The 25,087-nt window shown below is 39.1% G+C and overlaps 1 protein-coding gene across 1 annotated transcript in view; it reads left to right on the forward strand.

Annotated features, from left to right (window-relative positions):
• ARHGAP24 (Rho GTPase activating protein 24) overlaps positions 1 to 25,087 on the forward strand; it is a 468,485-nt gene that overhangs the window by 151,656 nt on the left and 291,742 nt on the right. Inside the window, exon 2 of the mRNA XM_068975093.1 lies at positions 16,592 to 16,679. Within this exon, the coding sequence (XP_068831194.1) occupies positions 16,592 to 16,679 (88 nt within the window). The remainder of the gene's footprint in view (positions 1 to 16,591; positions 16,680 to 25,087) is intronic.

Here is a 25,087-nt window from a genome sequence, read left to right on the forward strand (position 1 = left end):
TTCAAAATGTCAGATGTTTATAAGCTCCACCCCACTGGGCTTCCCAGGTGGCACTAGTGGTAAAGAACCCGCCTGCCAGTGCAGCAGACATAAGAGATGCAGGTTCAATCCCTGGGTCAGGAAGATCCCCAGGGGGAGGGCATGGCAACCCACTCCAGTATTTTTGCTGAGAGAATCCCATGTATGGAGGAGCCTGGTGGCCTACAGTCCCTGGGGTTGCAAAGAATCAGACAGGACTGAAGCAACTTAGCACATTCACAGGGGTCCTCAGAAAGTTTGTTTCAATGTCTTTATCCATATTTTTTTCCTTTGACTGACATAACAAATCACCACAGGCTTAGTGGCTTAAAGCAACAGAGGTTTATTCTCCCACAGTTTTGGAGTCCAGAAGTCGAAACCCAAGATGTTGGCAAGGCCAAACTCCCTTCAGAGGCTCTAAGACTAATTTCCTCCAGCTTATGATGCTGGTAGTGGTGGTTTGGTTGCTAAATCATGTCCGACTCTTTGCCAGCCCATGGACTATAGCCCACCATGCTCCTCTGTCCATGGAATTTTCCAGGCAAGAATACTGGAGTGGGTTGTCATTTCCTTCTCCAGGGGATCTTCCCGACCCAGGGATCGAACCCAGTCTCCTGCATTGCAGGTAGATTCTTTGCCACTGAGCCACCATTGAAGCATTTCTTGGTTCCAGTCTGTGTCTCCCTTTTCTCATCACCTTCTCCTATGTGGGTGCACTGAATCTCTCTCTGTCGGTTCGTATAAAAACACTTCTGACTGAATTTAAGGTCCACGCATGTAATTCAGGACAATTCTGTCTCTTAAGATCCTTAACTTAATCATGTCTACAAAGATCTTTTTCCTAACAAGATAATATTTCCAGGTACCAGGAATTAGGACCTGATATCTGTGGATGGCCAATATTCAGAGTATTGGACTATATTTTGATTGGTAAAAGAACTACTTCCATAGTCCTTATTTCAAGGCAGAAGCCTAACTTTGAGACTCCAAAATGCTCCTATTCAACCCTACCTTGTACTGTCACTTTTTTTGCTTTAAAATATAGATTTGTATATTTTTTTCTTAGTATACAGTAATATGTGCTCATCATTTTAATTTTTAAAAAAGGTAAAAATAACAGTAAAATAAAAATTATCTATGACCTGACTATCTGAAGATAGCTCATATTAACATTCCATTTTTATAAACATTTTGGCATACACATAGTACAAAGTAAATATGTGTTTGATGAATAAACAAGTAAGTGAATGGCCTTGAAATCATACTACAGCTTTCTATCATAAAAAGAAAACTGGTTAAGGAAGTGGAGTTTGGGTTTATAGAAGGTCAAACTGCAACTCTGCACTTCACCACCTGCTCACCTCAGTTTATTTATACTTTGGCCTTCCTTCTATGAAATGGACCATGGTAATTGTACCTCCACATACAGTGTTTTATAAGATTAAAATGTGCAGTTGTGTATACAGTAAATCTCAGTGGATGGTTAGCTGTAAAGATGCAAGATGGAAAAAGAAGATTCACTCTGAAGGGAAGAATTTGGAGTAGAAACTTTGGGGGGATAGATTTTGTGTCAATAGCTGGATTTTTTTCTTGCAATTGCAGTCTTTCTAGGGGCTTCCCAGCTGGCGCGTTGGTAAAAATCCACCTGCCAAGGCAGGAGACACGAGAGACTGGTTCGATCCCCTAAAGTAGGCAATGGCAACCCACTCCAGTATTCTTGCCTGGAAAACTCCATGGACAGAGGAGCCTGGTGGGCTACAGTCCATAGGGCTGCAAAGAGTCAGACAGGACTGAGCACATCGCAGCAGCACAATCTTTTGAAAATGGTGTGGGGCACCTTAAGAAATGTTAGATGTTGTGGGAAAATTCTACATGCCTGTGATTATCACAAAGGGATTCATCTATTAGATAAGTATGAGAAAAATGACTATGAATTTTGAGAGTGTAATTGTAGAATTTTCGGTTTAAAATAATGACGTCTTCCTTTTTCCATATTTCCAATCTGTTTTCCCCTCTGTTGCCAAGGAATTTCTCCGATTTCCAATGAATTGAAAACATGTAGACAGATGCAGGCATGCTCAGTCGCTTTAGTCATGTCCCACTCTTTCCCACTCTATGGACTGTAGCCCACAGGTCTCCTCTGTGCATGGGATTCTTCAGGCAAGAATATTGGAGTGGGCTACCATGCCCTCCTCCAGGGGATTTTCCCAGCCCAGGGATAGAACCCGAGTCTCCTGCATCTCCTGCACGGAAGGCGGATTCTCTACCACTGAGCCACCAGGGAAGCCCATGTGGAGAGATATGAGTGACCTAAAGAGAGCCTGAAGTATAATGGCGGTGTTTCCAGGGAGAATGTTCATTTAGAAGGATGCTATTAGGGAAGAAATTCATGGACTTCCTCTGTTATGTCCAGAGGAGGAGTTCACATGGGGCAGGGATCCTTGTGTCTGGAAAAAAAAAAAAAAAGATTTAAAAGCTTTTATTTAAAAACTATATATATTTGTTTATTTCCCTTCCCTGGGTCTTAGTTGGGGCATTCAGACAACAATCATTATGACAACAATAGTTAGTTCAGTCGCTCAGTCGTGTCCGACTCTTTGCGACCCCATGAATCGCAGCACGCCAGGCATCCCTGTCCATGACCAACTTCCGGAGTTCACTCAGACTCACGTCCATCGAGTCTGTGATGCCATCCAGCCATCTCATCCTCGGTCGTCCCCTTCTCCTCCTGCCCCCAATCCCTCCCAGCATCAGAGTCTTTCCCAATGAGTCAACTCTTCTCAGGTGGCCAAAGTACTGGAGCTTCAGCTTTAGCATAATTCCTTCCAAAGGAATCCCAGGGCTGATCTCCTTCAGAATGGACTGGTTGGATCTCCTTGCAGTCCAAGGGACTCTCAAGAATCTTCTCCAACACCACAGTTCAAAAGCATCAATTCTTTCGTACTCAGCCTTCTTCACAGTCCAACTCTCACATCCATACATGACCACAGGAAAAACCATAGCCTTGACTAGACGGACCTTAGTCGGCAAAGTAATGTCTCTGCTTTTGAATATGCTATCTAGGTTGGTCATAACTTTTCTTCCAAGGAGTAAGCCTCTTTTAATTTCATGGCTGCAATCACTATCTGCAGTGATTTTGGAGCCCCAAAAAATAAAGTCTGATACTGTTTCCACTGTTTCCCCATCTATTTCCCATGAAGTGATGGGACCGGATGCCATGATCTTCGTTTTCTGAATGTTGAGCTTTAAGCCAACTTTTTCACTCTCCTCTTTCACTTTCATCAAGAGGCTTTTTAGTTCCTCTTCACTTTCTGCCATTAGGGTGGTGTCATCTGCATATCTGAGGTTATTGATATTTCTCCCGGCAATCTTGATTCCAGCTTGTGTTTCTTCCAGTCCAGCGTTTCTCATGATGTACTCTGCATAGAAGTTAAATAAGCAGGGTGACAATGTACAGCCTTGACATACTCCTTTTCCTATTTGGAACCAGTCTGTTGTTCCATGTCCAGTTCTAACTGTTGCTTCCTGACCTGCATGTAGGTTTCTCAAGGGTGGTCTGGTATTCCCATCTCTTTCAGAATTTTCCACAGTTTCTTGTGATCCACACAGTCAAAGGCTTTGGCATAGTCAATAGAGCAGAAATAGATGGTTTTCTGGAACTCTCTTGCTTTTTCCATGATCCAGCAGATGTTGGCAATTTGATCTCTGGTTCCTCTGCCTTTTCTAAAACCAGCTTGAACATCAGGGAGTTCACGGTTCATGTATTGCTGAAGCCTGACCTGGAGAATTTTGAGCATTACTTTACTAGCATGTGAGATGAGTACAATTGTGCAGTAGTTTGAGCATTCTTTGGCATTGGCCTTTCTTTGGGATTGGAATGAAAACTGAACTTTTCCAGTCCTGTGGCGACTGCTGAGTTTTCCAAATTTGCTGGCATATTGAGTGCAACACTTCCACAGCATCATCTTTCAGGATTTGAAATAGCTCATCTGGAACAGCTCACCTCCACTAGCTTTGTTCATAGTGATGCTTTCTAAGGCCCACTTGACTTCACATTCCAAGGTTTCTGGCTCTAGATTAGTGATCTCATCATCATGATTATCTGGGTCGTGAAGATCTTTTTTGTACAGTTCTTCCATGTATTCTTGCCACCTCTTCAGGTCCAGACCATTTCTGTCCTTTATCAAGCCCATCTTTGCATGAAATGTTCCCTTGGTATCTCTAATTTTCTTGAAGCGATCTCTAGTCTTTCCCGTCTGTTCTTTTCTTCTATTTCTTTGCATTGATCGCTGAAGAAAGCTTTCTTATCTCTCCTTGCTAGTCTTTGGAACTCTGCATTCAGATGCTTATATCTTTCCTTTTCTCCTTTGCTTTTCGCCTCTCTTCTTTTCACAGCTATTTGTAAGGCCTCCCCAGACAGCCATTTTGCTTTTTTGCATTTCTTATGACAACAATAATAGCAGCTAATATTTATAGAGTTTATTGTATGTCATACTCTAATGCCTTCAAATGCACACACACACACACACACACACACACACACATATATGTGCATCTATATTTAACTGTGTCTTAGTTGTGACACTCGGTATCTTTAGTTGTGGCATTTGGGATCTAATTTCCTGACCAGAGATTGAACCCAGGCCCCCTGTATTGGAAGCACAGAGTTTTAACCATTGGACCACTTGAGAAGTCCTTAAAAACTTTTAAATAAAAATATGGGGAGGGAGGTGGGAGGGGGGTTCAGGATTGGGAACATGTGTACATCCGTGGTGGATTCATGTTGATGTATGACAAAACCAATACAATATTGTAAAGTAATTAGCCTCCAAATAAAATAAATAAATTTAAATTTTAAAAATAAAAAAAATCACATTAAAACACTGCACAGTTTTTTTCTATCACAATTAATGCTCTTGGTAGCCTTCTAGGATTTGAACATATGTAATAATGTTTTGTAAATGCTGTGCTAAAATTAAAGTGAACCCAGAATGACAGTGCTTCTCAAGTGCTAAATATGCAGTTTAGAATATAAAGCATCAAGGTGAAAATTCTGTATAGAGAATTTCTTTCCATAAATCCATAATCATAAAATGGCCTCATGCTATTGTGTCTATCATTGTTAATTTAAGTAATGGTTTGGAAACATTACATGTCTTACTTGCTTTGATGAGTTTTGTTAGCTAAGAAAAAATAGTACATTCTACAGAGTGTATAGCGTTTTTAACATTATGCTATTTTTTCATTTTTTTTAATCTGGAAAAATCTTTATGTTTTAAATATAAATTTATTTAATTTTAATTGGAGGCTAATTACTTTTCAATACTGTATTGGTTTTGCCATATGTTGACGTGAATCCGCCACGGGTGTACATGTGTTCCCCATCCTGAACCCCCCTCTCACCTCTCTCCCCATACCATCCCTCTGGGTCATCCCAGTGCACCAGCCCCGAGCACCCTGTATCATGCATCAGACCTGGAGAATGGCATTGAAACATGTATATTTTTTCTATTAGATAATTCATAGCAATGCTTGAGTCAGTGTTCCCCAAACAGTTTGCACATTGGAATTACTTAGGTAGATCCTAAATTTGAACCAACTGGAAAATCTCTCCATCTCTTATCTCCCTGGCAGCACCCAGAAAGCAGTGTAACTAATTTCAGAGACGAAGGAGAAACTTGATAATTATTGATAAAAATTCTTCAAACTGCTTTAAGTAAAAGTGACTGATTAGAGCTAAGAACATAAATTGGGTTAATAATTAATGCAAATAAGTATTTGGAATCTACTCTGCCAGCCTCTTCTCTTGGTGCCTCCTGGGCTTTATTTGCCTCATGTATAAAATGGGAGACACTTATGACGGAGTCACTAGGCAAATTAATGATATAAGTAGCATACACATTTGCTGAGCAAAGTAATAGATGGTCAAGAAACATTAGCAATCATCGTTATCAATATCTTTTCTGTTGTGCTGTTTGTCCTATAATTGCCAATTGGAGGTTTGTTGGTTTTAATCTAGTCTTACAGACATGATAGTAAAAAACTAACTTCAAATTTTCTAATTAGTTCACCTTCCTGTTCATTCAACTAGATGATACTAGTAGATGCATTTTGAACCTTTATTGGAATTCTCATTATTGGAGGGTTAGCAAAATATGGGCCCAAAATATCTTTGAGGCTTCTGGGATATAAGAAAGATTTTTAAAAAAATATTAAAAGCAGCTAAAAATACTGTGTACCAGGCATTTTTCTACAAACCACACATATGTTAGTTCACAGTTATGAAGAAGGTTCTATTTTTATCCCATTTTAAGGATGAAGAACATGAGGAATAGAGAGGATAAGTGTCTTGCCCGAAATCACTTGGCTGATGTGTGTGTATCTGAAACGAGGCAGCTTGACTCCAGAATAGATTTACTTAACCACTGACGTCATTGCCATTGGTAGATTGGGATATGGTTGGAGCACTTGTGGATACAATTTATGTCTTTTATAAGCATACAGTATGAGAAGCCTGGTGTGCTGCAGTCCACAGGGTTGCAAAGAGTCAGACACAGCTGAGCGACTGAACTGAACTGAGTATCCTATTTCCTTTTCGTGACAGGGGCTTGTCTGTAATTGTTTTCTGTTTTTTAATTTTTTATTTTCTGTCTTCCCTGAGTGATTCTCAGATCCAGGAGTATAAAGACATTATAGGGCTTTCTAGCATTACATTTCTTTGTGCTTAAGACAGGGCCTAGCACATGCTATGTGTTATTTAATAACTGTTGAATGAATTAATGAAGTTACTTGCTACAAAGAAGCAAATTATACCAATCTACTCTATTCAAACCTTCTCTATTATACTCTAATTAAAATTGTTGAGTAATATTTATTTCACCTTGATATCACTTTCTTTTTTTTTTTTTTTTACTTGGAGGATAATTGCTTTACAATGTTGTGATGGTCTCTGCCATACATCAATTCAAATCAGTGATACTCATATATATATCTCCTCCTTCTGGAGCTTCCCTCCCTTGATATCATTTTCAAACCTCTGACTGGTCACATTAAAAATTCATATCTATTGTCAAGCTGAGACTTCACCTTATTTCTTGTGATGCTCATGATCATTGTTCATACTGGGGAAAAAAGAGAATTTGCTGTAGTACTTATGAAACTAACAAAGATAAAGCACATGCCTATATTTTTTCCAGTCCAAATCCCAGAGAATAAGAAATACCATGTTTATTTTCAACAGCATCTAGCCTTACATCTTGTGGTTTGGGCTCAGTGATCTGATATTTGGAGAAGGAAATGGCAAACCACTCCAGTATTCTTGCCTGGAAAAATCACATGGACAGAGGAGCCTGGTGGGCTACAGTCCATGGGATTTCAAAGATCAGAGGGAGCACTTGTCAGCAGATCTGATATTAACTAGAGATGAGCTGCTTTCCTAATAGCAATTTTAGCTGATAGCAAAATACTAGTGTGGTTCTGAATTGTGTTTCTTTTGCCAACTCTTAGCTGTCAAATATATATATAAATAACATATTATAACATTATAACATATTATAATATATATATTATATATATAATATAAATAACATTTATCCCATTTGAAAGTTAAAGATTCCTTATAAAGGGATAGTCCCTAGAGGGGAGAAAACTAAGTATAATTCCATTCTGAATATGCTGATTATTGCCATATGTAGTGAACTCCTGTCAAAAAGATTACATTCCCTTTTTTTGTTCTTGAGCCTCTTCTCTCTGATCATCCAAAATTTGCAATGAGGCATGTTGAACACCATGGTTTAGGTTAATATACTCTTTCTTAAAAAAAAAAAAAATCCAGAATATTTGTACCCCGGTTATTTTCTCAAGATCCCCGGCAAAAAGTTGATAGCTCTGCTTCAAAAGGTGTAATTGAAGGGTGTGTGATAAAGAAATCATTTATAAAGTTTTGGGAAGGCTAAAGGAAACCAACTGATAGTGAAAAAGCCCTGGGGCTAAAAACAGGGAGGAACCCATTACCTCTCTAGTCTTCCCTGGTTAGCTGAGTAGGTAAAGAGTACACCTGCAATGCAGGAGACCCAGGTTCAATCCCTGGGTTGGAAAGATCCCCTGGAGAAGGAAATGGCAACCCATTCTTGGCTGGGAAATCCCATGGACAGAGGAGCCAGGTGGGCTACAGCCCATGGGGTCCCAAGAGTCAGACACAACTTAGTGACTAAACCACCACGTGTTCACTGGAAAAGCCAGAGAACCTGCAGGTTTAGAACTTGTGGACTAAGGTAATCAGTACAACAGGCGTCAAACGCTGCCTAACATGGAGTGACATAGATCAATGATTATCTTGATTTGATTCTGGTGGCCTTCTGACCACGTGCTATGGCCTCTCAAACCCAGTCTGAAGACAGACATCAAGAGAGCCTGGTTTATGCAATTTATAGAGGTTAGTCTCCTGGGATACAGAACAGACTGATGGATAGATCTGGAGGGCAAATAGAGAATACCCAACATAGCTTCTAAAAGAAAATGAAAGAATATTACATAATTTGGGCTCAAGAGCATGGGCTTCATGGAGCTGGACTCTTCCTAACTCCTCATTTCTAACAAGAGGTAACACCTTTCTTTCAAATATACAGAAGAGAAAAACTGAAGTCATCTTTGACTCTTTCTTCTTCATCCCCTGAGTTAAAATTATAACCAGTTTCTTTCATATTTCTTCATAATCAGTTCAGTTCAGTTTAGTCACTCAGTCATGTCCGACTCTTTGCGACCCCATGAATCGCAGCACGCCAGGCATCCCTGTCCATCACCATCTCCCGGAATTCACTCAGATTCATGTCCATTGAGTCCGTGATGCCATCCAGCCATCTCATCCTCTGTTGTCCCCTTCTCCTCCTGCCTCCAATCCCTCCCAGCATCAGAGTCTTTTCCAATGAGTCAACTCTTCACATGAGGTGGCCAAAGTACTGGAGTTTCAGCTTTAGCATCATTCCTTCCAAAGATCACCCAGGGCTGATCTCCTTCAGAATGGACTGGTTGGATCTCCTTGCAGTCCAAGGGACTCTCGAGAGTCTCCTCCAACACCACAGTTCAAAAGCATAAATTCTTCGGCGCTCAGTCTTCTTCACAGTCCAACTCTCACATCCATACATGACCACAGGAAAAACCATAGCCTTGACCAGACAGACCTTAGTCGGCAAAGTAATGTCTCTGCTTTTGAATATGCTGTCTAGGTTGGTCATAACTTTTCTTCCAAGGAGTAAGCATCTTTTAATTTCATGGCTGCAGTCACTATCTGCAGTGATTTGGGAGCCCCCAAAAATAAAGTCTGATACTGTTTCCACTGTTTCCCCATCTGTTTTCCATGAAGTGATGGGACCGGATGCCATGATCTTCGTTTTCTGAATGTTGAGCTTTAAGCCAACTTTTTCACTCTCATCTTTCACTTTCATCAAGAGGCTTTTTAGCTCCTCTTCACTTTCTGCCATAAGGGTGGTATCATCTGCATATCTGAGGTTACTGATATTTCTCCCGGCAATCTTGATTCCAGCTTGTGTTTCTTCAAGTCCAGCATTTCTCATGATGTACTCTGCATATAAGTTAAATAAACAGGGTGACATAGATCTCCAATAATTCACCTCTAATGCAAATTTCTACTGCTAACACATTTATAGCTTGACTTTTCCATTTTATGTCAAATTAATTGCTTCATAGTATCCCACTCCAGTACTCTTGCCTGGAAAATCCCATGGACAGAGGAGCCTGGAAAGCTGTAGTCCATGGGGTTGCTGAGGGTTGGACATGACTGAGCGACTTCACTTTCACTTTTCACTTTCATGCATTGGAGAAGGAAATGGCAACCCACTCCAGTGTTCTTCCCTGGAGAATCCCAGGAATGGGGGAGCCTGGTGGGCTGCTGTCTATGGGGTCGCACGGAGTCAGACACAACTGAAGTGACTTAGCAGCAACTACTTAGCAGCAAACTGCTAAGAGGCTGGTATTTTTAAATCTCCTGTGCTTTGCTCAAGAACCTTCTGTGGGTCTCAGCTGTCATGGACGTAAACTGCAACATCCTCTGCTAAGGCTTATATTTCCTACAGCATGTCCTCCACGTCACTAACAATCCTTCAGTCAGTCAGTTCAGTCGGTCAGTCATGTCCTACTTTTTGCGACCCCATGAACTGTAGCACGCCAGGCCTCTCTTAAACGTTGGCTTAAAACTCAGTGTTCTAAAAACGAAGATCATAGCATCTGGTCCCATCACTTCATGGCAAATAGATGGGGAAAAAATGAAAACAGAAACAAGATTTTCTTTTCTTGGGCTCCAAATCACTGCAGATGGTGACTACAGCCATAAAATTAAAAGACGCTTGCCCCTTGGAAGAAAAGCTATGACCAACCTCAGTTCAGTTCAGTCGCTCAGTTGGGTCTGACTCTTTGCAACCCCAGGCACGCCAGGCCTCCCTGTCCATCGACAACTTCCGGAGTCCACCCAAACCCATGTCCATCGAGTCAGTGATGCCATCCAACCTCTTCCTCTCTCATTCCCTTCTCCTCCTGCCATCAATCTTTCCCAGCATCAGGGTCTTTTCAAATAAGTCAGCTCTTCACATCAGGCTCTTCGCATAGCCTTGACCAATCTAGATAGCATATTAAAAAACAGAGACATTACTTTGCTGATGAAGTCCATCTAAGGTCAAATCTATGGTTTTTCCAGTAATCATGTATGGATGTGAGAGTTGGACTATAAATAAAGCTGAACACCAAAGAACTGATGCTTTCGAACTGTGATGTTGGAGAAGACTCTTGCGAGTCCTTTGGACTGTAAGGAAATCCAACCAGTCCATCCTAAAGGAAATAAGTCCTAAATATTCATTGGAAGGACTGATGCTGAAGCTGAAACTCCAATACTTTGACACCTCTTGCAAAGAACTGACTCATTGGAGAAGACTTTGATGCCGGGAAAGACTGAAGGCAGGAGGAGAAGGGGACAAGAGAGGATAAGATGGTTGGATGGCATCACTGACTCAATGGACATGAGTTTGAGTAAGCTCAGGGAGTTGGTGATGAACAGGGAAGTCTAGTATGCTGCAGTCCATGGGGTTGCTAAGAGTTGGACATGACTGAGAGACTGAACTAAACTAAACTGAACTGAACTGATCCCTTGCTCATTAAATCTTAAAGCCTTAACTTCTTAAAAAAAAAAGAAAAAGAAAAAATTCTTTCCTATTATCTTTCCTAACTAATCAGATTGCTCTTATGGCACTCTCTTCTTAAACTTTTATTATGTTTCTTTTTGTTTTTCAACATACTTTTGTACTTACTAGTTCTGCAGTTATATACTGTGTTAATCTTCTACTGAAAGTAGAGTTTGTTTATTTCACATATCTGACAGCACCTGAGATAGTTCTAGAAATAGTGTCTGACATCTGGTTGTATCTCAATACATTGTGTTTTAATAATATGTGCTCTGCTGCGCTCTGCTTAGTTGCTCAGTCGTATCTGACTCTTTGTGATCCTGTGATCTATAGCCTGCCAGGCTCCTCTGTCCATGAGATTCTCCAGGCAAGAATCCTGGAGTGGGTAGCCATGCCCTCCTCCAGGGGATCCTCCCAACCCAGGGATCAAACCCAGGTCTCCCGCATTGCAGGCAGGTTCTTTACCATCTGAGCCACCAGCACTTGAATTATATATACTTATTAGTTGTTCATTTGGTTAGCTAGTTTAGAGCAACTCTGGAAGAATTAACCAATCCCACATGAACAGTGCATATGTTTGAGTACGATTAATAATTTCTCTATTTGTCCTAAAGAACAAGTTAAGGAAAAGGTCAGAGATTTAGCTTCATGGATGTTCACGAACACGTTACATATAATAACACCAAAAATTAAACTTATAAGAATAGAGGATGTGAAAGTATGTATATTTGAGTAAGTACTATACTGTACTAGTTTTTTAAAATGATGTAGATTATTAAATTAGCATAATAACAACATATGACCTAAGTTTTGAAGTACACGATAAATATTTTGACTGTTTTTTTAAATACTATGTATTTAATACACATATATATTTATATACAAATACAAATGGAGAGATGTGTATTGTTTTAATATTGGTTGTCTATGGTGATGGATAAATTATAGATTTTTTTGTGTTTGGTTATGTGCATTTTCTGACTATATACTTTACAAAATATTTAGAAGGTAACTATCACAGCTAATACCTTTCCCTTAGTTATAGATTTTAACTGCTTGGTTTTTATACAAGGTGATCAAATTAGGCATTTTAATTAAAGGACTTTATTTTACTTATTGAATGACTTAATGAAGTAACTACAGTAAATGTTTGTCAATTACAGTATACCCTGTCCTAAACATTGCCTACTGGTAAATTAACTATAATTTTTACATCATAATTTCACATAATTTTGTTTGGAAAACTGTCAAAATATAAAACTTGTATAATATCAAATTTGAACATGAAATTGAAAATTTCAGCCAGAAGTAGTTATTTCTCATCTATGAAAGAAACAACAAAGGACAGCATTACTGTATCTTTTAATTACCAAGCAAGGTGGATTGGGATTTCATGGAGGGAATAATTTATGCAGAAAAGTGGCTTGAATGTAACATATAGGACACACCTACAGTTTAAGATTCTGTATAGAACCTGAAGACATAGAATTAAATGAGTCATATGTACATGCATACAAATGCATATTCAATCAGAAATTAATGCTGTATCTATGTTGAAAGTTAGATAGTATATTCTAAAGTTGGGCTAAATCACACATTTAATAATTTCACAAAATCATTTCAGTAAGTAAAATCTACTAGTAATCGAAACAATTGATTTTAGTACTCTATATAAACCTCTCTATAATGATCTTAATTACCATGAATATTTCAAAGTCTTAAATTGATAAAAAAAAATATTAGAAAGTAAAACGAAATCCATAGGCAAAGGAACATTAGATGTGATGAGAACTAAGACATTTTACTTCCTGGAGGAGGTAAGCAAAGGCACTGCCTCCAATACCTCACTTTGTAAAGTACAGACAAGGAGGGAACCTTCTAACCTCTAATTCCTTGGGTTTTAGTTAGACAGTGCTATCCATTATCACTCTAAGCTCAGATGGAGGGACCAATAAGATGACTATAATTTTCTGTGCTAAACAAGGTAGAATGAAAGTTGTGTAAAGTATTTGAGCTAAATATTGCTTCAAGCTGGGAAAATGGACAATATAATATGGTGGACAAGAGTATAGGCTTTTGAATCCCAGTGTGCTTTATTTTGAATACTGGTTTTATTGCGCTAACAGTACTCATTGACTCACCCATACCCTTTTTTAAAGCGTTAACCTTTTGCCATGAGAAGTGCTAGGCTTTGCCGGTAGCTTAAGGTACAAAACATACATTGTTGGGACTTCCCTGGTGGTCCAGTGGTTAAAACTCCACAATGCCAGTGTAGGGAGTATGGGTTTGATCCCTGGTTGGGAAGCCAAGATCCCACATACCTTGAGGATAAAAATAAATATAAGATAAAAATAAGTCAATAAATAAAAAATTTAAAAAGCATACTGTATTTGCTCTTTTAGAGTTTAATGATGAAGATAGACATTAATCAAATAGTTTTACAAATAACATAATTACATACAGTGGTAAATTAGTCTAAGGAACATTCAGGAAATTACGCAAGTATATTTTATATGTAGTCAGTCTGAAAGATGGGTATAAAACAACAAAGAGAGAATGAAGTCCTACGGTAGGTGAGAACATGGTGCCATTTATAGAAGGGCAGTTGGCTGGATTATAGAAAGTACTAAAAGTGTAAGTGTGGGAAAATTAGTTTGGAAGAGTAGATGGAGCCAGGCCACCCAGAGCTTGGTTGTTATTTTCATTCAGCCACAGTCCTGTCCAGCTCTTTGTGACCTCATGGACTATAGAACCGCAGGCTCCTCTGTCCTCCACTCTCTCCTGGACTTGCTCAAATTCATGTCCATTGGGTCAATGATGCTATCTAACCATCTCATCCTATGCTGCCTCCTTCTCCTTTTGTCTTCAATGTTTCTAGCATCAGGGGCTTTTCCAACCCATGTCTCTTGTGTCTTCTGTATTGACTGGCAGATTCTTTACCACTGCACCAGCTGGGAAGCCCACCCAGAGCTTTATTTTAAGACAAAGGAAAGCCTTAGGACACTTTTAAGCAAGAAAGTTGCAAGTTCAAATTTATGTTTCTAAAGATCACTCTGACCATGTTAAGAAAAAAATAATAATAATTAAAAGATGTTTGAGTAGTGTGAGAAATTCACTGAAGGGGTATTTGACACATTCCAGATAAGAGATACAGTCTCTTGGACTAGGGCGTGGTGGTAGTAGAGACACCATAGAGACAATGACGCCTCTGTTTCTGGCTTTTGCAACTGATTGGAAGGTGGTGCTAAGTTGTTGTTCAGTCACTAAGTCATGTCCTATTCTTTGCAACCCCTGGGCTGCAGCATGCCAGTTTCCATTGTCCTTCACTATCTCCTAGAGTTTGCTCAAAGACATGTCCATTGAGTCCCTGATGCCATTCAACTGTGTCATCCTCTGCTGCCCCTTTCTCCTTTTGCCTTCAGTCTTTCCCAGTCCCTCCAATTAATATTCAGGGTTGATTTCCTTTAGGATTGACCGGTTTAATCTCCTTGAAGTCCAAGGGACTCTCAAGAGTCTTCTCCAGCACCACAGTTCATAAGCATCAATTCATCAGTGCTCAGCCTTCTTTATGGTCCAGCTCTCACGTCCATACATGACTACAGAAAAAACCATAGCTTTGTCTATACGGACCTTTTAGGGAATATATAAACAGGACCTGAATTAACTGCATTTGAATTTTGCTAAGTTTAGTTGGAGATGCATTTTAAGTATCCAAATGGAAATGTCAAATAAGCTCTTGGATAAAAATGTCTAGAGGGCAGATAGTCCTTGATAGAAATATTAACTTGATATTCTTTGGATTCTAGTTGGTTATTTAAGTCATAGGCATGGATGAGATAGCTTAGAGAAAGAGTGTATAAAGTCAGAGGAGAAGGAAGCATTGGATAAATCTCTGGAAAACTCTAACATTTAAAATCCAGTTATAACCAGCAAAAGAGATTCAGTCAACAGAAAAATAAAAGGAAAACCTGGAGAAACTAAGACAGCAAGGAAAGAAAGACATCAGGAAAGAGTAGTTAATAGTGCTGAATGCTCCTGAGGAGTCAAGTTCACAGAGGATTGAAAATTTACCAAGCTGCAATGGATCCATATGAATAAATGGATTCAGTGTAGACAGTTCATTGCTAGGCAAGGGGGAAAAAAGTGAAATGAGAACTGGAGGGGAAGATGGAGTCAAAAAAGTAGTTTTAAAAATATTTCTCAGAACTGACAGAAATGATCCACTAAAGAAAAGAAAATTTAATAGAAAAGAGAGAAGATAATGAAGAGAAGGCTATGGGAGCATTGGCTATGTTATTGAATGCTTCTGCCTTGGTTTTTGCAGCTATAAAATGGGGATATATAATACCCACCTTATAATATTTTTCTAACAAATAATGTTATGCTGGTTGAAAGCTCAGTAAAAGGTTTTGGCACACAGAATACATTTACTAAATTGATGCTTAAAAGAGCACCACAGCTTTCTTATCCATTCATCTTCCAATGGACATCTAGGTTGCTTCCATGTCATAAACAGTGCTGCAGTGAACATTGGGGTACATGTGTCTCTTTCAATTCTGGTTTCCTCAGTGTGTATACCCAGCAGTGGGATTGCTGGGTCATATGGCAGTTCTATTTCCAGTTTTTTAAGGAATCTCCACTGTGGTACATACACACAATGGAATATTACTTAGCTGTTAAAAAGAATGCATTTGAATCAGTCCTAATGAGGTGGATGAAACTGGAGCATATTATACAGAGTGAAGTAAGTCAGGAAGAAAAACACTAATATAGTATAATAACACATGTATATGGAATTTAGAAAGATGATAACAATAACCCTATATGCGAGACAGCAAAAGAGACACGGATGTAAAGAATAGACTTTGGGACTCTGTGGGAGAAGGCAAGGGTGGGATCATTTGAGAGAATAGCACTGAAACATATGTATTATCATATGTGAAATTGATCACCAGTCCAGGTTCAATGCATGAGACAGGGCGCTCAGGGCCGGTGCATTGGGACGACCCTGAGGGATGGGGTGGGGGGGGTGGGGGGTTCAGGATGGAGGACACATGTACATCCATGGCTGATTCATGTGAATGTATGGCAAAAACCACTACAGTATTGTAATTAGCCTCCTATTAAAATTAAAAAAATTAATTTACACACACAAAAAAAGTACTCAGCACCTCACACAGTGTTTTATATCTATGAGGTGCTCAACAAATATTTGTTGAATGTTGAATGTATATGATGCTGTTATGTGATTTTTGATTAGCTGGGAATATAAATGAGTCAGATGTATATCACTAAATACTGGGTTACAGACACACCTTGGATGTTCACTGATGATGATATTTGCCATCTGATGATGTTGATATTTAGGACATTTGTGTTCACAGGGTACAATTTTCCTGCCTGGAAATAAAGTGCTTGAACATCCCTGCAATGAAGAGAGCCCAGGGAAGTTTCTTTTTGAAGTAGTTCCAGGTAAGATATTTTTCTGCTTTGATTCAAGAATTGCTGTTCCATGTTGGTAAAGACAGGTCAGACAGACTTTATTCTTCTCAAGTCATGGCTATGAACATTCATTTGAAGAGGCAAGTGTCAAATTTGGTTGGTATTCACACAGAGACTAATGAGTCCAGGTTTGTACACTGGTGAAAATGAATACACCTACACTCATGCATTTACCCACATGACTACTGGATTTCCATTTGTCCATGAGACTCCAGAGTGGACCAGAGGTCATGACACAGCCTTCGTATGGGGACTACTGGGGACAAAGGTGATTCTGCAGTCCTCTTGCAGTATAAGATTTGACCAGGTGCTCCAGGTAGAATGCCTTGCCCAGCTGATTCACCGTCAGGTTCCCTCACAAAATTTCATCTTTAAGGGGCCTCGGCTATAAAATCAAAACAGAACAAAAGCCATCCTTCAATGACTAACAAAGGATCAGTCACATCAGTTTTGCTGACAACCAACCACTTCCACATGTTTGGCTTAGAGCATTTGAGGACATCTCTGCCAAGTGATCAGATCCTGGAGTTCCATGTCTTCAGTCTTCAACATCTATTCACTTTTTTTTTTTTTTCTTTTAGTCATTTGCATCCACCCCTCTCAGAATACCTCATCTGCACTTAAGTCTTTGAGTCACCCAGCAACACTTTCTTCAAGGTCATGACCTATTTCCTTGGTCGGTTCCTTACCACTTCTTTAACTCTTGCTGTAAGAAAAAGGGAGTTAGGAATGTGGTTTTATATCTTTGGTTCTGACTGACCCAGCTGATGTGATATTAACATGGATTTCATCACAGCTTAGGGTGAGTGTGAATTTATTTGTGTGACTAATATGTAATGCATATCAATAATGCTGGTGCAGAGGCAGTCAGTAAAACATTTTCCCCAGATTTGTAAATGCTGGGAATCTAAAATGCAAAAGCATATTTTCCTCCCTCAGTGAAAACAGCTGTAGCTCTGAGTTCATCTGGCTCACAGTGGAATCCATGACTAAATGTTAATTAATGCAGCTCAAGTGCAGAAAGGTTAGTCAGATGCATTGTGTTATTTGTTTCCCCCCAGGGAAAACATATTGTAAGAAACCTGAATCTTGTTTGCTCTATTAAAATCTTGTTATGCTTACTTCTTAGTGGAATACCCTATATGGAACCAAATTCCAGATGTTGCAAAGTCTTTGAAGTATCAGTAGAGGAAATTTCACTATTTATTCTCAGACATTAGGCCTGTTAGCATTGAAATGAGCATGGTATTAAACTGGCAGCTTTGATTCTTCATCTCCGATAATACTAAAGGTCTACTTTCTCATGCAGTCTCCCATTTGTGTAGAGATTACACTTTCTGGTGAAGATGTTCTCACATACACTGTTCTAGAAAGAGCTGTGTCTTCAAACCCAGAAAGTCACAAAACTCCTTTCCAAGGTTGCAGTTCTAGGGTATGTGTTTCACGCGCAACACGTAAGACAGAATGGCTTTTGATGAGCAAAGCTTAAGGAGTCTAAGACTGTGTGGTGTGGATCTGAAAGCTGTAGTTTCAAAAAAGAATTCTTTTTCAGGGAAGTTCAGGGTGGCTGCAGTAGTTATGGAAATAAACATACTATGCCCATAGCTCATTTGAAAAGATGCTTCCTGAATAATTAATACAATATGTGGTAGCTTCTAAATTAGGTTTAATAATTCTGAATCATCTTTGGCAGTAACAAGAGACTTGTGCCAAATGCTTCTTTAAAGAAAGAGTTGAAAAAATACTATGGCTGCATTGGGAATCCAGTGTTTGTGCCTTAGTCTTGGTCATCAGAACTTTTGGGTATGTCCCTACATTAGGATGGAATTTCCAGGCAAATGCTTCTGTACATGTATTGGAATGGAGGGATCAGTATCACGTGATTTTAACCAGTTTTTGCAAAAATCAAGATTGCTTAAAAATAGCAGGGCATTTGATTTATCTTTGTAAGTTAGAATGACAAGATACTATTTTCTAATTATTTCAATTGTGTGACAGTTTGATGTTGGGAATCTGGAAAGCTGCAAGAGTGTTTTCATTTGTCAGAAAATGCAGGAGACAGGAAGGAGTGGAGAAATGTGATCAATGTCTTATATAGAATCTTCTGCAGGACTGCCTGTCTGCAGATCCTCGTAACACATATTTATTCTACACTGCCTTTCTCTGTGGAATTCTCTCTATCACCACTTCTGAAAATTCATCCTGCAAATAATACGTACATATCCAGCACAATTCTGTCTTTATGGACAAATGTCTTAAGCCCAACTATCCAAGTTACAGTCAATGAATAGGATTAAATTCTTTAATCATACCTGCTTGTAATGATTTTCAGTAAAAATGGCAAATATCTCCAGAAGGCTCTGCCAAATATTCTAGCACTATATACATACACACACATTTGTGTATGAATGTGTGTATAAAATGGTGAGTACACACACACACACATATATACACATATATATCTATACATATAAAATAAAACATGGATATTTATATTATTTATATATCATTAGCACCTATAGTTATACCTTTATAATTTATCAATATATATTATGTAGGTCAGAGTTTTGCTTTGTTTCATTTTTGTTTTTGCATTAGTCTGAAGTGTCCTGTGGAATTAAATAATAATCATGTGTAACCTTGAGAGAAAACACAAGATTTTTCAACAGAATTAAGAGTTTTCTGTCTTTGTATAGTATTTAATTACATTTGTTTGGTATTGCATTTCTATGCAGATTTTAGACTTCTATAAAAAATCTATGTGAACAGATACTACACTTGATCTTAGCCAAAAGGCCGAGCCAATTATACAGAGTGAAGTAAGCCAGAAAGAAAAACACCGATACAGTATACTAACACATATATATGGAATTTAGAAAGATGGTAATGATAACCGTATATGCGAGACAGCAAAAGAGACACAGATGTATAGAACAGACTTTTGGACTCTGTGGGAGAGGGAGAGGGTGGGATGATTTGGGAGAATGGCATTGAAACATGTATACTATCATGTAAGAAATGAATTGCCAGTCTAGGTTCGATACAGGATACAGGATGCTTGGGGCTGGTGCACTGGAATGACCCAGAGAGATGATATGGGGAGGGAAGTGGGAGGGAGGTTCAGAATTGGGAACTCATGTACACCCGTGGTGGATTCATGTCAGTGTATGGCAAAACCAATACAATATTGTAAAGTTAAAAAAAAAAAGAAAACAAAAGCAGAAAAAAAAATCTATGTGAAAAAAAAACTACCATAATTTAGGGTTAATTTCTTATAGACTACTATCCCATGAAATGAATTGTCTCTCTGAATTATGTCATGATTTATAGCATTTTGCTCCAATTGCTTCCTATTTATCTGCTTGTTACTCAAAAAGGAGACGTTAGCCAAATTGGCAAATTTGAAGACTTTGCTGTCAGACATGCCAAATTGTAGGCTGGAGAGAACTTTTATAGCCAAGTGCTAAGCTTTGGGGAAATGTGGTTGAGCAAGGAATGTTGGCAGACTGTCCTGTATAGTACTTGAAGAAAGAAAACGCAGTTGGTTTCGTTGCTTCTCCAAATGTGTTCTGTGCATGTTTCCCTTGTGATGTTCAAACAAAATAAATAGAGTAATTGATGGAATGATGATGTCTTTGCTTAGAAGAATATTCTGCCAGAGGGAGAAAAAGGAGTAGTAATTCAGAGACAGGTAAAAAGAGACGAGGAAGTAGGTACTTTATCTAGTTAAAGAACCACGGCTTTCTTCTCATTACTGTATCCCTAACACCTGGAAGTGTAACACAAGGTGCCAAGTACTTACTGAAGTGTATATATTTACCAGGTTTATGGGAGAAACGAAGTGTATGTATTTACCAGATTTACAGAGGAAACTCAAGCATATGAAATAGGTTTATCGTTGGCAGTAACTACTTGCCTTGGCTGTGTGGAAGGCTTACTTCCTGCTGTGTGGGATCCTTGCACCTCCTGATGCAGCAAAGACCTCTTTGGGGCTCTAGTGCCTGAAGTGGAGGGAAGCTCCTCAGATCCTGTTTCTTACTCCTCTGCCTTCCTCTCTGGTAATGATACCAAGAGAAAGATGGAAGACGATAGAGATCTTCCTCCAGAGAAGCTACCCCTGTGGTATCGCCTCTTAACACTGACTGCCTATTACTTGCATGCTAAGTTGCTTCAGTCATTTCTGACTCTGCAACCCTATGTGCTGTAGCCCACCAGGCTTCTCTGTCCATGAGATTCTCCAGGCAAGAATACTGGAGTGGGTTGCCATTTTCTTCTCCTGGGGATCTTCCTGACTCAGGGATGGAAACTGCTTCCCTTAGGTCTCCTGCATTGGCAGGCGGGTTCTTTACCACCAGCATCACCTGGGAAACCCTAAACGCTGTTGCATCCTGCTTCAAAAGCTGCCTCTATCGTCTGATGCATTTGTAGATTACGTAATGTCCCCAGAACTGGAAAGGCACGTCATGTGGTAGGAGCCTCTGCCTTGAGCATGGTCCTGGTGGCATAGCAACAAAATGGCTTAAAGGCCAACTGCTTTCTTTGAGCTTATTCAGTGACCCGGAAACTCATGTATCCTGATCTGCTAAGAAAGGGTAATGAAAACTGTTTCCCTCAGTACTGCCATCTCACCCCATTCCCCATGAAGCATGAGCTTCATGCCCAGCAGTTCAGCGGTTTCATGCCTCATGAGAGTCTTCAACTTGGGGAAGGGCTGGGTGACAGTTCTAGCTTCAAAACTAATGACCTACTCGCTTGTGCTTCCCTGACTTGTTCTGATGGTTGAGAGAAATTCTTTCCTTTCTCCTCAAAAAAAAAAAAAAAAATCGTGTTTGTCTTGAACACTGTTATATCCAAGTGGCACGTCCTCTTTTCTAGTCTTTCTCTGGTGACAGTCAGGGGCGGGGAGATGGCATTTGGGTTCCTTCTCGGAAATGCATTTTCTCCTACAGGGAAGTGGCCAGCCATAACTCCCACTGATTTTTGTTTTAAGTAAGATTTTAGCACTTTTATCTTCAGATTTAGATTTTAGCAATTTCAGGATAATGGAAAGATAACTTTTTGTCTGTCTATAATCTTACATTGAATTCCAAATAAACGCACAGATGAAGAGTTATGTTGGGACATTTACTGAGGGTTCTCTCTGGAGATACTCCATCTCCAAGGAAGTAAGGAAGGCAGGGTCAGGCAGAAGCAGCAGCTGGCCTGCTGCACCATGACATCTGAAGTCTCAGCTGATGCTGTGGGGAGCTCTGGAGCTTGGACACTTCTTAGAGTTGCTCTAACCTTAACCTGAGTTTCCAAGCCTTTGTTTCCTGGCATCAGCTAATAATGTCAATCACTGCGAGCAGATGAGACAAATAAACCCAGGTGAAGCAGTTCTGCATTACAAGGGAGAAAAGTTTCTATGAGGGTCTCTGTGAGCCACAACAGCCAATATAACAACCTCTAGAATCTAGACAAAGCATCACACAATCCGTTACAGTATCTATATAGCTTTACTTGTATCCAGCTTTCTGTATCCCAGACGATGTTACAGGCTTTTTTATTTTGGTTTGTTTTGCCCTTCTTTTTTTATTGCACACTTTTTAAATGTATCAATTAACCCTCACTACATTATTGTTTAATCCTCAACTCTATTATTATATCCATTTCCAGATCAAGAAACAGGAACAGAGAAGTAGTGTGATCAAGGTCAAATAGCCAACACTAGCTAGTAAATGTATGTGTGTGTGTATGTGTGTGTATATATATTTATAAAATTTATTACTGACTTTATGTATATACATATATATTCTGGCTTAACATATAAGATAGAGTATTTAGAGGCTGGAGCCTAGTTTTTGAAATAATGAACTTGTGAACTCTGTTTATTAGTAGTCAGTGAAGTGGATAGACTTGTATCTCTTAGCTTAAGGATGAGAATTTGGGCACTTGAAGTAAGAATAGGTTTCTTCATTTATAGGCAGCTATTTATATCTGTAAGCCTATCAGAAAAGTGTTTTTGTTGTGGTTTTTCAGTCGCTAAGTCATATCCGACTCTTTGCGACCCTATGAACTGCAGCACACCAGGCTTCCTTGTCCTTCACTATCTCCATGAGTTTGCTCAAACTTAAGTCCATTGAGTCAGTGATGCTATCCAACCATCTCATCCTCTATCGCCCCCTTTTCCTCTTGCCCTCAGTCTTTCCCAGCATCAATGTCTTTTCCAATGAGTTGACTCTTTGCATCAGGTAGCCAAAGTTTTGGAGCTTCAGCTTCAGCATCAAACATTCCAGTGAATATTCAGGGTTGATGTCCTTTAGGATTGACTGACTTGATCTTCTTGCTGTCCGAGTAACTCTCAAGAGCCTTCTCCAGCACCACAGTTCGAAAGCATCCATTCTTCGGCGCTCAGCCTTCGTTATGATCCAGTTCTCATAGCCATACATAATATTGGAAAGACCATAGCTTCAACTATACGGAACTTGGTTGGGAAAGTGATGTCTCTGCTTTTTAATACACTGTCTAGGTTGGTCATAGCTTTTCTTCCAAAGAGCATCTTGGGTAAAGATGTTGACTTAAAGTTAGAAGGCCACAATTCTACTCTCATGAAAAAGAGGGAAGGAAACCACACGTCTGCAGTGCCCTTTCATGTATATGAATAACTGCATCAAAGGAAAAATCTGAACTTGTAGTTTTTTCCTTCAGAAAATTGTTGCGCACTGGGATTCAATACCGTTCCTGACAGAACTCAGACTGCTGAAATTGTTGTCACTTCTTCACTAGACTCCTCCACACCCTGGCCAACATATCATTCATGGTCTCGCTGCTGATAAGCAGACCCTAGTACTGTTCCTTTATTGGGAATCAGTCCAGTGACCTGCACAGTGTTGTCCAAGCAGAGACTCATTACAAGGTTTAAGGGCAATTACCAATATTGCAGATTTCCAAAGCCCAATCTCAGCCCAGTACTCCAAATCAATAATGACTAAAACTTGGAGGTTTCTTCTCTTCGTCCTTCCCACGGAAAGAAAAAAGAAGAGGTGAACACAGGAGAAAGTGGGGGTGAAAGATGAAGAGGCAACTATGGGAACAAAGAAAAAAAGAGAAAATTGGAAGGGTAATTTGAAGTGATTTTTATCTGCCTGGGAATGAAATTAATCCTTCAACAAAGGAGAAGGTATCATTTAATCTCACCTTTAGCCAGGAATATATTTGTTATTAAATATCCTTAGATAATTACATACTACTTATGTAAATTTTAAAGAAAAATATTTCCATTTTAACTCTTTTCCAGGAGGATTTTCAGGGGCTAACTGAAAAGTTAGAAAATATAGATGCCTAGAGAGTGCAATAAATGAATTATGAATCTTCTTGCTAAAAAAAAAAACAAAAAAAAAACGTGTTTACCTACCACAGTTGCAAACACTTTAGGGGGCTTCAAAGTCCCTAAAAACCCAATGTGGATTCCAGCTTTAGAGCTGTACCTTGAACTTAGGGACCTGAGATGTTATTGATCTTTATCTCTGTCTCTATATTTAGGTATTTGTCTCTATGTTCCTATTCATCATCTATTTCATCTAGACACGTATTCCATAAACATGACATTTTTTTCCCTATTATTTGTAACTATGTAGGGTACAAATGTGTGGTAGTATCAGTTTTTCACTTTTACCACCCTGATTCACTTGTGAGTTTTTCCCACCCTGGTTCTATGATTGTATAGCTCTAACAGACCTATTTTATATATTTACCAAAAAAAAAAAAACTTTCTAGATAGAATATTTCATGGCTCTGGAGGCTATGAAATTTTTAATTTACCAAAACTTGAACTATTTAGGTCGTCAGTGCAGCTCTGCTCTATAGCTGTGCTATGGTCATCTGAGAAATAGATAATTCTGAGAGATATCCATGGGTGTCTCTGAGAAAGAAAAAAGTGCAGCCCCGTTTTTTTGAGTTTTTGAGATAATTTTGTGACATCAGTGAGGAAAGGTTTTCATCCATATCTGTTTTGCAGCTCCTTCTAGGGTGATCAAATAATGCTATTGGATAAATTAATTTGCCATCATTCTAAATGTAAACCAGTATTTGGCATCTGCTTTATATGAAAATGTGGAGATATTTTAATAGCATTTTAGTATAGAAATTGGTTATTTTCTTGATTACTGGTTAAATATGCTGCTAAGGCATTTATCTTACAAGACTCCCTTTATTCTATCCCTTTCGTGTTAGTGCTGTAAGTTGAAATCCATGTAATTAAATTTGTTACCCAAAGGCAAATATGACAATCTCTTTTTTTGTCTGCCTAAGTCTGTAGGCAGCCCTGAAGCTTGTTTTTTTTTTTTTTTTCCCTTTGCTTGGTTAATGTGTGCAAATCATTTTAAGAATGTGAGTAGGAA

The sequence above is a fragment of the Capricornis sumatraensis genome, chromosome 7, assembly GCF_032405125.1.
Source record: "Capricornis sumatraensis isolate serow.1 chromosome 7, serow.2, whole genome shotgun sequence".
In the NCBI taxonomy this organism is placed as follows: domain Eukaryota; kingdom Metazoa; phylum Chordata; class Mammalia; order Artiodactyla; family Bovidae; genus Capricornis; species Capricornis sumatraensis.